Here is a 12,266-nt window from a genome sequence, read left to right as displayed (position 1 = left end):
GGGTTTTGGGGTATGCCAGGCATAGGCAAGACTAAGCTTGCTCAAGCACTCTTTGACCAAAAGTCTGGTGACTATGAAGTTATTTGCTTCGTATATAACTTTCACGAGACCTTACGTAAGAAGGGACTTTACGGTTTGCTGCAGGAACATTTCAAGAACCTTCCAAATCAAACACTTCAACAAAGAGTTCTTCTTGTTCTTGATGATGTGAAAAATAATCTAGATGTAGAGTCTTTTCTCAGTGGGCTTGTCTCGTTTAAACCCGAAAGCCTGATCATCGTAACCTCCAGAGATAAGCAAGTCCTCTCTCAGTGTGGACTCAACCAAATTTACAAAGTTGAAGGATTAAACAAGCATGAGGCTCAGCAACTATTCTCTCGGGGTGCCTTAGGAAAAGATGTGAGAGGGAAGAATCTTCTTACGGAGCTTTCCACGAAGGTGATCGAATTTGCAAATGGAAATCCTTTAGCTCTACAATTATATGGTGAAGAGCTGTCATCACTCGGGCAACTGAATGAAAATGAGACTTTGTTCCTCAAGCTCAAGACAGATCCTTCAGAAAAGATTGTGGAAGTAGTCAAGAGTAGCTATTATGCACTTAGTGACAACGAAAAGAACATACTTGTATATATTGCTTTCTTTTTCACAGGTACATGTGTTGACTGTGTGTCAAAATTACTACAAGACCTTGGTTTTTTCCCAGATATTGGAATCGACCGGCTTGTGGAGAACTCTCTCGTGACTATTTCCAAAAATAGATTGGAAATGCATGGCATGATACAAGCAGTAGTCCGGGAAATCGGGAGGTGTCGTAAACTCAAAATCAGTGAAGTCCCCGGAACAAGTTTTAAATGTTTATTGGTGAGTATTCTACCATCTCCCATCCAAAAAAGTCTTAATATTAGCTTCTTGATAATCCATAAACTATTTTCTTGTGTCTCTTCAGGGCACTGATGATATCGAAGCCATAGCTCTGGATGCATCTATCTTAAATCCAGATAGCATACTTTCTTCCCTCAGATCTATGTATAATCTTAGCTTCCTGAAGATATACTATTCCGATCTTGAAAAGCATCAAAGGGCCCTTAAGTCTCTGCCTTATGGACTTAAAATTATCCATTGGGAAAATTACCCTTTGCAATCCTTACCACAAGATTTTAATACAAGCAACCTTGTTGAGCTCTATATGCCTTACAGCCAACTCCAAACACTTTGGGTAGGAACCAAAGTAAGTAGCCTCAAATAATAAGTAAAACATTTTCTGTAGTTCCTTTCGAGAATTACTCTAATTGTATATCTTTTTGTTCAGAGCCTCAAGATGCTGAAGAGGATCAACCTTAAATATTCTCAGAATCTGCGTGAAGTTGATCAACTTTCAGAAGCTCTAAACCTTGAAGAAATAGATCTTTGCGGATGTAAAAACTTGCAAAGCTTCCCAGTCGTTCTGAAATTACAAAAACTTCGAGTTGTTGATCTCTCTGATTGCACACAGATCAAAAGTTTCCCTGAATTTCCATCTACTGTCGAATTAAAATTCGCGGGATTATCCATTAAGTCCACCTTCTCTCAAGGCACACTCATCGTTGAGAACTTACACGAATTCTTAGACAAGCAGCGAAAGCCCCTTATAGAATTTCCTGACTATGTCTTAGATTTCCTGAAAAACTTCCGAAGTAAACAAGAAAGGGTAACCTATCCAGAGGTGGTGGAATCATCACCTACGTTTAAAAGAAGGATGTGTCAAACAGCACTCGAGATGAGCCGAAGTCTTCAGCGGGGGTTGACTAACCTAAATAGAGAATATGATGGGTTCAAGATCCGTCCATTGGAGAATTGGATGTACACAAAGCTCAAGGGGGATAGGTCCTAAACTCCTGTCACCTGCAATCAGTTAATATTTCAAGCCTTTTTATTGTTTCTTGTCACACACTCATATGAAATCCAAATTAAAGTGGTAACAGGTTATGTTAACCTGTTAATCAGTAAATATTTTATTTTGCATTTTGGCAGACCACATTCACTTTAAAGCTAAGGTCTTTTTTTCGAATGGTTCTTGTCTTGCATGAACATATATTTGTTTTTTTTTTTTTTTGTGTATGTCGTTACTACATAAAAATGTAATTTGAATGGTTCTTGTCTTGCATGACTATAAATGTAAAATTTCAGTTCTTTTTTTTCAATGATCTTATGTTGTTTGAATGTTTGTTTTTTTAATCATGTGTTAGTTGTTTTTTTTTTTAAATGAATGTTGAATTTATTCAACCAAAAAAACCAGGTTACATAATTACATACTTACATTATATGCATCCTTAATCATAATTATTTTGAACTTTTGATTGAGTTTATTTTGGAAAAAGTAAAACTAGAACTAGAAATCTTAGCTTCTTAGTTCAAACCACACCCGAAAACCATCTTCAAGCTTTGTGAGGATAGTGTTAGTTGTTGCTTATGTGCCATGGTCTTGTCAAATTTGTGGCACAATACAAAATATATATATTTTAATAAGTTTTATAGATAAAATTTAAAACATGAGATCAGATCTTAAAGTTTCAGAAAATAGGGCATATTTTAAAAATAAGAAATAGTTAAAATTTTAACATGAAGACCAGATCTTAAAATTTAATAAAAACACGGCATAATTTTCTTACTAAAAATATAAAAAATTATGGAGGTCCAATACTAATTTTCTTTGTCAAGAGCCGGGCATGCATGCTTGTGCGTCATTGTATATATCAGACTGAATTTGAAGCAGGGGTGGAGGCAGACAACAAATATAAGGGTCAACCGACCATGGTAAAATTTTTAAATTTGTTGAATTTGTATGTAAAAGCTTTTTTTATCATTATCCAATAAGATAAATTGACCCATATGAATTTTTGTCCGATCAGATAATTGATCAATGTGAAATTTGAAAATACAAGAATTTAGGCTTATATACATAATATTAGGTCTAAAAAATATTTTTTAAGTAAATATACTAAGGCTATAGACTTTTTTGGCATAGCTTTAGGTTTAGGCGTATGCATTTTTTTATTTTTTTTAATGGTGACTCCGGTGGACAAAGTTTCTGGCTCCGCCACTGATTTAAAGGTTTCAAATCTCTTTACTAATCAAGGTGTTTGGAATCCTTCTATACTTGATGAGCTTTTCTTGCATGATGATATGTGATCAGAGTATTCCTTCACTAAGATATTACCGCATTTAGAACAATCTAGTCCAAAAATATTTGCATGTAACAATAATATAGCAAACCTCACCAGCACTAGTGAAGCAATTTGAGGAGGTTTTAGCTTCCAAACCCGAGGTAAGCTGATCATCACTACAAACTCAACAGTCATATTATCCTACATCTAAATTTAAACGGATTCTATACTATAGGTGCCTAGTTACGTGAAGATACACCCGAGAGTGTCCCATGGTTGGACAGTTAGATACAACCTCGATGAATCAGAGGCCGTTAAAGCTGCAGAAGAAGCTCACAAAGAGATGCTTGATTGGTTTGTAACTTACGTCAAATGAAGTGAACGAAAAAAAAACACTTTCTACTGTTCTCATATACCAATAATACCAAAAGAGAGAACAAAAGCAAAAACTCTATTGTCTGTCTATAAGCTTTTGAAGCATGCTGTGAAATGTGAATAATGATTGGTCTGTGTGATATCCCCATTTGTTCTATCATTGCTATATTATTGCAAAACTTTGGTATAAGAAAATTTACCAAAAAATATAATTTGATCCTAGATAATTTCCTCTTTCTCCACGAAAAGGTTAGCGAGAGGATTGGTCTTTTTCCACTTTGGAAATGGCTTGAAGCATTTTCAAGACCTCCTTGACGATAGTTTCAATGAAATAAATCTCCAGTACGCTGCTACACTTGTTAGAAAAAAAGGTCGAGATCAGTTCTTTCAATATTCATTTGATCAGATCTAACGATCCCAAGAACTAATTAAGTAGATATATGTTGAAATATATCAAAATTTTGTCTAGAGATTAGAGAATCTTTTGGCCTGTCAACAAAACATAGAATTAAAAGTATGAATTGATAATAATTAGTACCTATTTTCATCGAAAGTCAAGGCAAACTTATGGGAGACATCATAGATTGCCTTTTTCCATCGCTTTAACATAGGTTCGTCATACTCGTATGTGTACTCTTTATCTCTGAAATGGTCACCAAATTCTCCTTTAAGTCTTTTCACATTGGTTGGAGTCACCTTGTAGAAGATGGGAAGCACCTTGTGATATAGAGTAAAAATCATATTCCCAAAGTTAGTAATATGTGTCAAAAGGTGTATATAGTCTACACCTTTAATAACATTCATATACTATAGAGTTAGTATATACGAGTTTATTAATCCCACCTCGAGCAGGCTTTGGTTCACACGTTCGTTAATGTTCACAAGCTCTTCCAAGCACCATTTTGATTCTGTGTACCTGCTCGAAAACACAACTATGGCAATCCCAGAATCCTCGATCGTCTTGAAAAGAGTGTTGAGGTCTTTCCCTCTTTGCTCCTGATCGTCTATGAAGACGTTGATCTCACTTCTCTGAAGTGCATTTACTAGATAGCCGACAAAATTGTTGCGCAGCTCTCCGCGGAAATTGATGAAAACTTGAATTTGCGGTGGCTTAACTTTACCGTTCATTGGAGAGCTGGTGAAAGTTCTTTAACACCAAAAGAGATAAACATATGGTTGATTTTACAAAGACAGAGTTTTTGCGGAAACCAAAGTGGATCTCCTTAAATTACCTGTCATGGAAATCAGCATTCGTTTCAGCCTTAAAAGAAGATCTCTCAGGCTTTGCTCCATATTCACCTGTATAAATTTCAGTATATGTGTCCCGTGGATGCTCTTTTCCCTCCGCATGAATGTACTCTAATACTTTTGGTACATTCTTCCAAATTCCATTGATGACACCCCCCGCACCACTAGTAAGAAAGGGAGAGAAATCAAAGTGATCGTCAAGTTATCTCTGTTCCAAAAGAAAAAGTCACTAGTAGAAAATGCTTAAAGTATAATAATACTTACATTAAACGTGTGCTCACATAAGCAAATTGTTGCAGAAGAAAAAAGAGAAGCAAAAGACAACCTATAATCATTCCTAGCTGCCTTCTAATTTTATTGAGATTCAACTTCTCTTTCATTTCATTCAATCTTTGTTTGATTCCAAAAGTACTCTTAGCCTTTTGGCTTGGCTCCAATGTAAGTTCGTAAAGCCTTTCCTTAACAATTTCCACAATTTTTCGATTATTTCGCCTTCGTCGCTGCATTACGAATGAGAGGAATAGAAGTAATATATAAAGATCACGGGCTTGCTGAATTTCAATGAAAGGTTCAAAAAAATATATAAATTCTTATTTCAGGAATCTGATTTAGTTATGAATTTTTTGATTACTAAATCAGTTACCTTGTATTGTCCACCGTGATGCGCTGTCTATCGCAAATTGACTTCAAAGCTTTATCACCAAACACTCCCCTCAGACCTCTCACGGTGGATACATCCACCTTGTAGAAGATCGGAATAGCCACGAGTTTGCCTCTGTCCATATAGTCCACAATCATTGCGAGCTCTCTCAAGCACCATGTTGATTTGGTGTACTTGCTGGATAAGATAACCAGAGCGATAGTCGAATCCTCTATCCTGCTCAATATTGTTTCTAGCGTTTGGCCAATGTGTTCGTCCGTGTCGATAGAGACACTAATATTTCTTTTCAATGCCCTGACGAGATGAGCGACGAAGTTCATGCGTAATTCCGACCCACGAAAACTGATGAAAACTTGATGTTGTGGTGGCACTTCTAATGAGAAAAAGGAGGAGATTGAACCCATGGCCAGCAGCTGGAGAACACTGATTCACAGATCTAGTTGTCTTTTAGTTGGAAGGCGATTCCAAGTTGTTGACTCGTCTAGTAACCCAAGATTAGTTAGTTTTTTTTTTCTTTTCTTTTTTTTAAACGGCAACTTGATATTTACATTGGATTATATATTCCATGCTGCATGGATATTATTTAATTCATTAAATCAGTAGCCGTCGCACTTAAATGTATGACTGAGTCGTGGAAACACACTTTGTGAGAGGAAAAAAAAACACACACACACACTTTGTAAAAGTCAGCAGAAAAAGACTGTTCAAAACGTCCATAGGCGCTTTTAGTTCTTAACTAGAAAGAAGACAACAGTTGAAGCTAGCCCAAGAACATCCGAACCACAAAAACATCAGGAGATATATAATAACCTCGTCCTGGACATATAACCGACTTGGTTTTTGACCAAACCATGCTATAGACTGTAGCATCTACGAAACTCTAAACCAACTATACCATCGCCTATTGGTTTGTGATGAAGATGCTGTGGTTATTCATATGTTATGAATATGGCGTTTTTGGTGTCAATTTTTAATTTTATGAATAAATTTCTTTTTAATGTTAGTTTGAATGTGGTGAAGAAGAACACGTCAGTGTGGGTTAGATAGTTAACGCTGCGAGAATGGGTTTACTATATCTTAGTGATTTGAATTCAAGAACGGTACATTTTATGAGCCCTCTTTATAATCTGATTTATGCTTTCATGAATCCCTACAAATTCTTTGTACCCAATGCTTTTATCTTATTGATTTATATTGCTTTTATTTTCTGTTTATTTAGGTTAAACAAACAAGTTTCTTTCAGTATCTTACTTATACTCTATTCTAATAAATTGGTAGTGTAACTTTTGGTCTTGCTTCTTTAAAACATATGCCAGGGAACTGCGTGGGATGCATCACATAAGTGTCTCAGAATAATGACAAAAGGATTAACCATGCAACTTCAAAATCATCATCATCAAGTTAGTCATGATTCAAGAAGTTAGAAGAGGACGTCCTAGTAATATTGTTGTTTTGGATTTTGCAGTCCTGAAACGAGACAATATCACATATAGCAAGTTCATCAAGCCAACTTTCACTCCAATGTCGAGGGAGAATCATTCCGTTACACACAAAAGCCAAACACAAATTCTGTCCAAGATAATGAAAAAAAACAACAGTATCTGGCATGACGGCTTGAGAACTGAAATGTGACAGCCAAGCTACACATCAAACGACAACAACAGTACACTCAACAGAATGAGAGGGGTTGACAAAATCACAATTTCAGAATCAAGTGAGACTGTGAAAAAGATTTTCTTCATTTAACCGATTAAGACTCTTACCTTGAAACCAAAGACTAGAGTCATATAATCAAACAAGAACCAGAAACAGAAGATTAAGGTCTCTTATAAAACATTACCTTCCTGCTATATAACTTAAAAGGGTGTCTCATGAACACTGAATCCAAAGAAAATAGTAAAATGTAAGCTGAAAGGTTACCAAAGCTCTGCAATCAGGATAGGCTCTGATCTAATCTTCGATGTTTGCATTTGAATCCCTGCTTACTATGAAGACAAAAAGGGTTCAGTGAACAAATTTGCTTCACCAATGTAATTTGTATCCCTCTCTCGGGTAATTCACCTTTCCGTTAATTTTTTTTCTCCTCTAGAATTTCCAGTGTTTTGAGTTGAATCACATCTTTACTCATGCTGGATTTCTTCATCACGAACTGGGATTTTTATTTATTTATTTTCCCCTTGGAGATTCTCAACCATGTGCTTGACGACTGAATTTATCTGTCCTTCTCGAAGTTACACCTTCATCACAGTTTGATTATTATTTCTTCCTGACCTTTGCTTTTTCTTTGGCCGTCCATTTTCCCTTCTTGTTTTTTTCTTTTTCCTTCCTCTTTCATTAACCCCTTCTGAAGTTTCTTGAAAGCTCCTTTCAACAGCCATATCATACTTTACCCCTTCTACATCTTTTGGAAAGCTCATCATAACAGGCGTATTGAATATTGGTTTCTTTCTATTTACTCCTCCATCAACCCCTTCTGAATTTTCTTGAAAGCTCTTTCCAACAGACATATCATACTTTGCTTCATGAGAACTGTTTTTGTTTTTATCATTTGCATACACCAAACTCAAACCACACTTCAACACCTTGAATTCTCCGGTCTCACTTCCACTGCCTGTCACAGTAAACTCAAGGGAGGCTTCAGTAGGATTGCATTCATCAAAATTACCGTCTTCAGGACATTTTAGAGTATGTGGACAGCTGGTGTAGCCAATAAAGACATGGTCTGCCTCAATCTTGTCTTTCTCGTCTCTATGTCTGGTCCAACTTCCTACTGGACAAGTAAATGGGACCCAAGACTTGTCTTCATCTTTTACTTTAAAGGTGCAGGTAACTGACAAGCAGCTGATTCGATCAAGGTGGTCAAGAGATGAGACTACAGCACACAGAGCAATGCCGGCAAGCTTCTTGTCATGCCAATGTGGGAGGAGTTTTACTTCTAACTCAGATCCAACTGTTTCATGACAAAACCAAGAAGGTACTTCACATCCAGGAAAGCAAGTGCTGAACAAAGACTCCGAAACAAGACCCTGCAAAGTTCAAAAAAGTAAAATCTTCAAACTCAGCCACAGTTTCTTTGAAATGCAAAATTTTGAGACAGGGATACAGAGACAACAAAGCGACAAAGATAGGTATAGAGAGACCCCATTGTAGCGTTTCCGAGCATATGATAACAGTTGGCATTTCCTTTGAGCATACGATATGATTTCCTCCTTTGCAGCTTGTTCCAGGTTCTCACAGTTGGTGAAAATGAATGTGGAATGATTTTGCTCTGTTGGCATGATATGGGCCAAAGGCTTTGAAACTGTCTTCAGCGAACTACAGCCGTGTGCATCTAAGCACTGAAGATTTGGTGGAAACTCTGGAACTGATGTAAGACTTGTACAATACTTCAGGTCCAGCCATTTAAGTTGACAAAGCTGACTGATTCCAGCAGGAAGGCAGCTGAGCTTAGCATTTCTGCTTACGCACAGATACTGCAGTGAGTGTAATTGTGGCATCACTTCAATGGCTGTCCCATTCAAAAATAAAATCTTTAAGGAGCTAAAGTTGATTTCTGGGAAAATCTTGAGATTTAAACAATCAGAGAGTATCAGTTCTTGAAGAGCTTTCAGCTCACAAACACGGCCTGGGATTTCCTCCAGCCTTCTGCAGTCTTTCATATTCAATACGACAAGTCTCTGAAGCTTCCCCATGTTCTCAGGAAGCTGACTTATTGCTGTTCCATCTATATATAGAGTTTCTAGATTTTCTGAAATCAACGGAAAATCCTTAAAAGCTGAGCAGCCACTGAGAGTAAGTGTTTTCAGAGATATCAAATTCATCTCTGGAAGATATTTGAGACTTGTGCACCCTTTCAGATTCAGGAAATCAAGCATTTTCATTTGTTCCATATCCTGTGGCAACGTTTTCAGTGTTGTACAACCTTCAAGGTTCAATCTTTTAAGCTTTACAGCCTTTGATAACCCTGACAAGCTGCACAACTTACTTGAGTGATTGAGATCGACCCACTTTAAGAATGGTGTATCCTATTAGAATAAGAAAAAATCGTTCAGCTACCAGTTAAAAATACTATTCAAGTTAATTTAACTATTCACAAAAGCAAACAACAGATTATTCAGAGACACACCTTGTCACCCTCCCAAAGTTGTTCAATCTCACTGTAAGGCAGCTTGAGGTCGACAAGATTAATCGGGTTGAAATCGTTTGGAAGTTCTTCCAATGGGAATTTCAGCCAGTGGAGGCATCGAACCTCTTTCAATGGTAGCTTAAGATTATCAGGGATGTTGATCTTATTGTCGGTTTTACATTCCTGAGGACAATGGGAGTTGTAGAACTTGAGATACCGGAGATTTCTCATGTTTATGAAGTGGTCGCGGTCTAAACTCATTTGGTCTTTCACTTCAGATAAGTCTAGGAAAATACCTCTAACATTGGCAGCTTTCTAAGAACCAACAAAAAACACGACATTAGTGAAGAGAAAAAAAGAGTAAGCTTTTACTAATAAAACTCTAGAGGAACTTCTGGTCTCACCATTTTTTTTTGCAGTACATTAATGATGACTCCCTTGATTATGTCTTGATGGAGCCACAGCCTCCGTTGTCTGCTATCATCCTGATTCGATGCCTTAAGATCAAGTTCCCTTGAAAAAGTATACAACAGATCATGCATCTCCACTCGCCCATCATAAGTATTAATCAGGAACTTATCCGTGAGAGCTTTTACTGCACTTATTGCTTCAGCAGATCTAAGGTCAGATGAAGCCAGTAAACTTTCTACATAATCCTTGTCCTGAGATCTGAAACAAGCTATGTCGAGAAATGCATCTTTCTGCGCTGAAGTCAATTCATCATAGCTCACTTGGAAGACATTTACAATATTGGGGCTGGGACTCTGTGCAAGTTTCCTCATTTTTGAATTCCAATGATCCATACTTTTCTTATTAAGCTCTCCGCCCAATATTTTGAGGGATAATGGATGGCCTCTGGCGTAATGTACAAACCCTTCTGACAGATTCATGAAATCTTTCTTTCGAGGATTGGCTTGATCATCATTAAAGGCATGATAGTGAAATAGTTGTAAGCTATCTCTGTGGTTCAGATTTTGAACCATGTAAGTATCATCAACCAAACCATTTGTTAAGGAGACGTCGCTTGTTGCAATGACAACCCTGCTTCCCTCCTTACCCTCCTTAATCCAGTCTAGTATCTCACGAAGAGCATCTATTTGTTCCCTTTTACTAACATCGTCAAGTACAACAAGAACTTTGCGTTCACGCAGTTGACTGTATGGATCTTTGAAATTTTCCATGTGAGGATCGTTCAACTTCGATAACTCGCCTAAGAGCAGTTGAGGCAATCGATCCAACTCCAAATCCTTTAACTTTACACGGATTTGATCGACTAGCGCATGCCTCGAAAACTTACCCTGCCATGTCTTATAGAGTTCTTTAAGAAGTGTGGTTTTACCAATTCCGGGCATCCCAACAACTCCAATGATACGAGTTCCCTTATATTTCTTACAATCCAACTTCTCTTCCAATTCCTTTAGACGTTGTTCGTTTCCAAAAGTCTTAAGATTTCTGCCTCTTAAGGAAGGTCCAGCGTTGCAATCTCCTAAAGCATCCACAGCAGCATTTTTGCTTCCCTTCGATGAAATTTCGGTCAACGCTGTCTTCACGGCCTTCACAATTTCATTGACTTTCTCACTCTCGACACTGCAATTTCAAAGGCTAATGAGATCATAATCTCCTTAAATTCCACAAATGGTTCCAGAAGTATTCATAGATCTATCTAGGACTGTTAACACTAAAAAAAAAAAGTACCTTTTCTTGTCAATGGTGATGCCCATAATGTTAGGAATCAAATTAAAAGCTTCCTCCCACTTCTTCTCCCTCTCATCACCCTTAGCCAAACTCCTAAAACTATCACCGAACTTCCCTTTCAGATCTCGAACAGTGGATGGCTCCAGCTTGTAGAAGATTGGAATCGCGACGAGTGTTCCATCGTCAGTACAATCCTTGATCTTCTCCAGCTCTCTCACGCACCAGAGTGACTCAGCGTAGTTGGTGGAGAAGATAACCAAAACGATTTTGGACTCCTCTATCCTCTTCAATAGTATATCTATAGGTTGACCTCTCTTCTCGTATTCGTCTATAAAGACGTTAATGTTATTCCATTTCAAGTCCTTGACGAGATGGCTGACGAATTTCAGGCGCAGATCCGCCCCACGGAAACTGATGAACACTTGATGTTGCGGTGGCGGGTCGTCGACCGTGGAAATTGAGGATGTCTCCATGGCGAAAAGCTTTTTCCGGTGTTGTTGACAAGTCTTTCTTTTTTCAGTCAATTTCTTTACACTGGGAAATTTGGAATGGACAAACCAAACTCGAGTGGGTTTTACATTTCTAAAACGGGAAAATGTCAAAAATAACCCCAACTTTTAAGAAGTTATTTTAATCGCAAAGTTTATGTTACTTTTTTTGACTTTGCCAATTTAGGTCATATTTGTTTCTTCATCTATATAGACCATTTAGATGAATCATCTAGATGATGTTCGTTTAACACTAAAAATAAACATCATCTAGGATCATCCAGATGATCCATCTGGATGAATTTTAAAATTTTAGGCAAAATTATTTGGATGACTTTGGTTGGATCATTTAGATAGAGATGATTCATCGAAAAATGACAAATAACAAATATACCCTTATTATCCAAATAACCTATTTCTCCTCAAAAATTATAAAAAATATTTGTGCAAACCTCTCACATTTTATTTGTTAAAAGAACTAAAATAAATATTTCCGTCAAAAACGCAAAATCACGTTTTCCCGCAAAAAA

At 37.2% G+C, this 12,266-nt stretch overlaps 3 protein-coding genes across 3 annotated transcripts; 1 reads left to right on the top strand and 2 right to left on the bottom strand.

The window, feature by feature from the left end:
* The first annotated feature begins 734 nt into the window (after positions 1-734).
* Positions 735-1,987, top strand: LOC17877296 (disease resistance protein RRS1). The gene is made up of 3 exons (XM_023788078.1): positions 735-861; positions 947-1,228; positions 1,310-1,987. Exons 1-3 carry the CDS (start codon positions 766-768, stop codon positions 1,868-1,870), a joined length of 939 nt encoding a protein of 312 aa, XP_023643846.1. The 5' UTR covers positions 735-765; the 3' UTR covers positions 1,871-1,987.
* A 1,542-nt stretch (positions 1,988-3,529) lies between these two features.
* On the bottom strand, positions 3,530-5,831 carry LOC17877136 (disease resistance protein ADR2). The gene is given in 7 exon segments (XM_006280835.2): positions 3,530-3,868; positions 4,057-4,235; positions 4,362-4,665; positions 4,751-4,930; positions 5,031-5,191; positions 5,194-5,266; positions 5,410-5,831. Coding segments are annotated over 7 exon segments (1,419 nt in total). The 3' UTR covers positions 3,530-3,768.
* Positions 5,832-7,137: 1,306 nt separating this feature from the next.
* LOC17877303 (disease resistance protein RPS4) lies at positions 7,138-11,777 on the bottom strand. Its single transcript, XM_006279842.2, has 5 exons — positions 11,249-11,777; positions 9,958-11,140; positions 9,554-9,868; positions 8,568-9,452; positions 7,138-8,453 (listed from the first exon to the last, which is right to left on the bottom strand). Exons 1-5 carry the CDS (start codon positions 11,719-11,721, stop codon positions 7,659-7,661), a joined length of 3,651 nt encoding a protein of 1,216 aa, XP_006279904.2. The 5' UTR covers positions 11,722-11,777; the 3' UTR covers positions 7,138-7,658.
* Between the last annotated feature and the right edge of the window lie 489 nt (positions 11,778-12,266).

The sequence above is a fragment of the Capsella rubella genome, unplaced genomic scaffold, assembly GCF_000375325.1.
Source record: "Capsella rubella cultivar Monte Gargano unplaced genomic scaffold, Caprub1_0 scaffold_8, whole genome shotgun sequence".
Classification (NCBI taxonomy): domain Eukaryota; kingdom Viridiplantae; phylum Streptophyta; class Magnoliopsida; order Brassicales; family Brassicaceae; genus Capsella; species Capsella rubella.
This window is presented reverse-complemented; position numbering and strand designations above follow the sequence as displayed.

Coding starts and splice junctions, on each gene's coding strand:
- LOC17877296 (XM_023788078.1), top strand. CDS start 766: ATGCATGGCATGATACAAGCAGTAGTCCGGGAAATCGGGAGGTGTCGT. Junction 862..946: donor CAAGTTTTAAATGTTTATTG/GTGAGTATTCTA, acceptor GTGTCTCTTCAG/GGCACTGATGATATCGAAGC. Junction 1,229..1,309: donor CACTTTGGGTAGGAACCAAA/GTAAGTAGCCTC, acceptor CTTTTTGTTCAG/AGCCTCAAGATGCTGAAGAG.
- LOC17877303 (XM_006279842.2), bottom strand. CDS start 11,721: ATGGAGACATCCTCAATTTCCACGGTCGACGACCCGCCACCGCAACAT. Junction 11,141..11,248: donor ATCACCATTGACAAGAAAAG/GTACTTTTTTTT, acceptor TTGAAATTGCAG/TGTCGAGAGTGAGAAAGTCA. Junction 8,454..8,567: donor CTCGGAAACGCTACAATGGG/GTCTCTCTATAC, acceptor TGAACTTTGCAG/GGTCTTGTTTCGGAGTCTTT.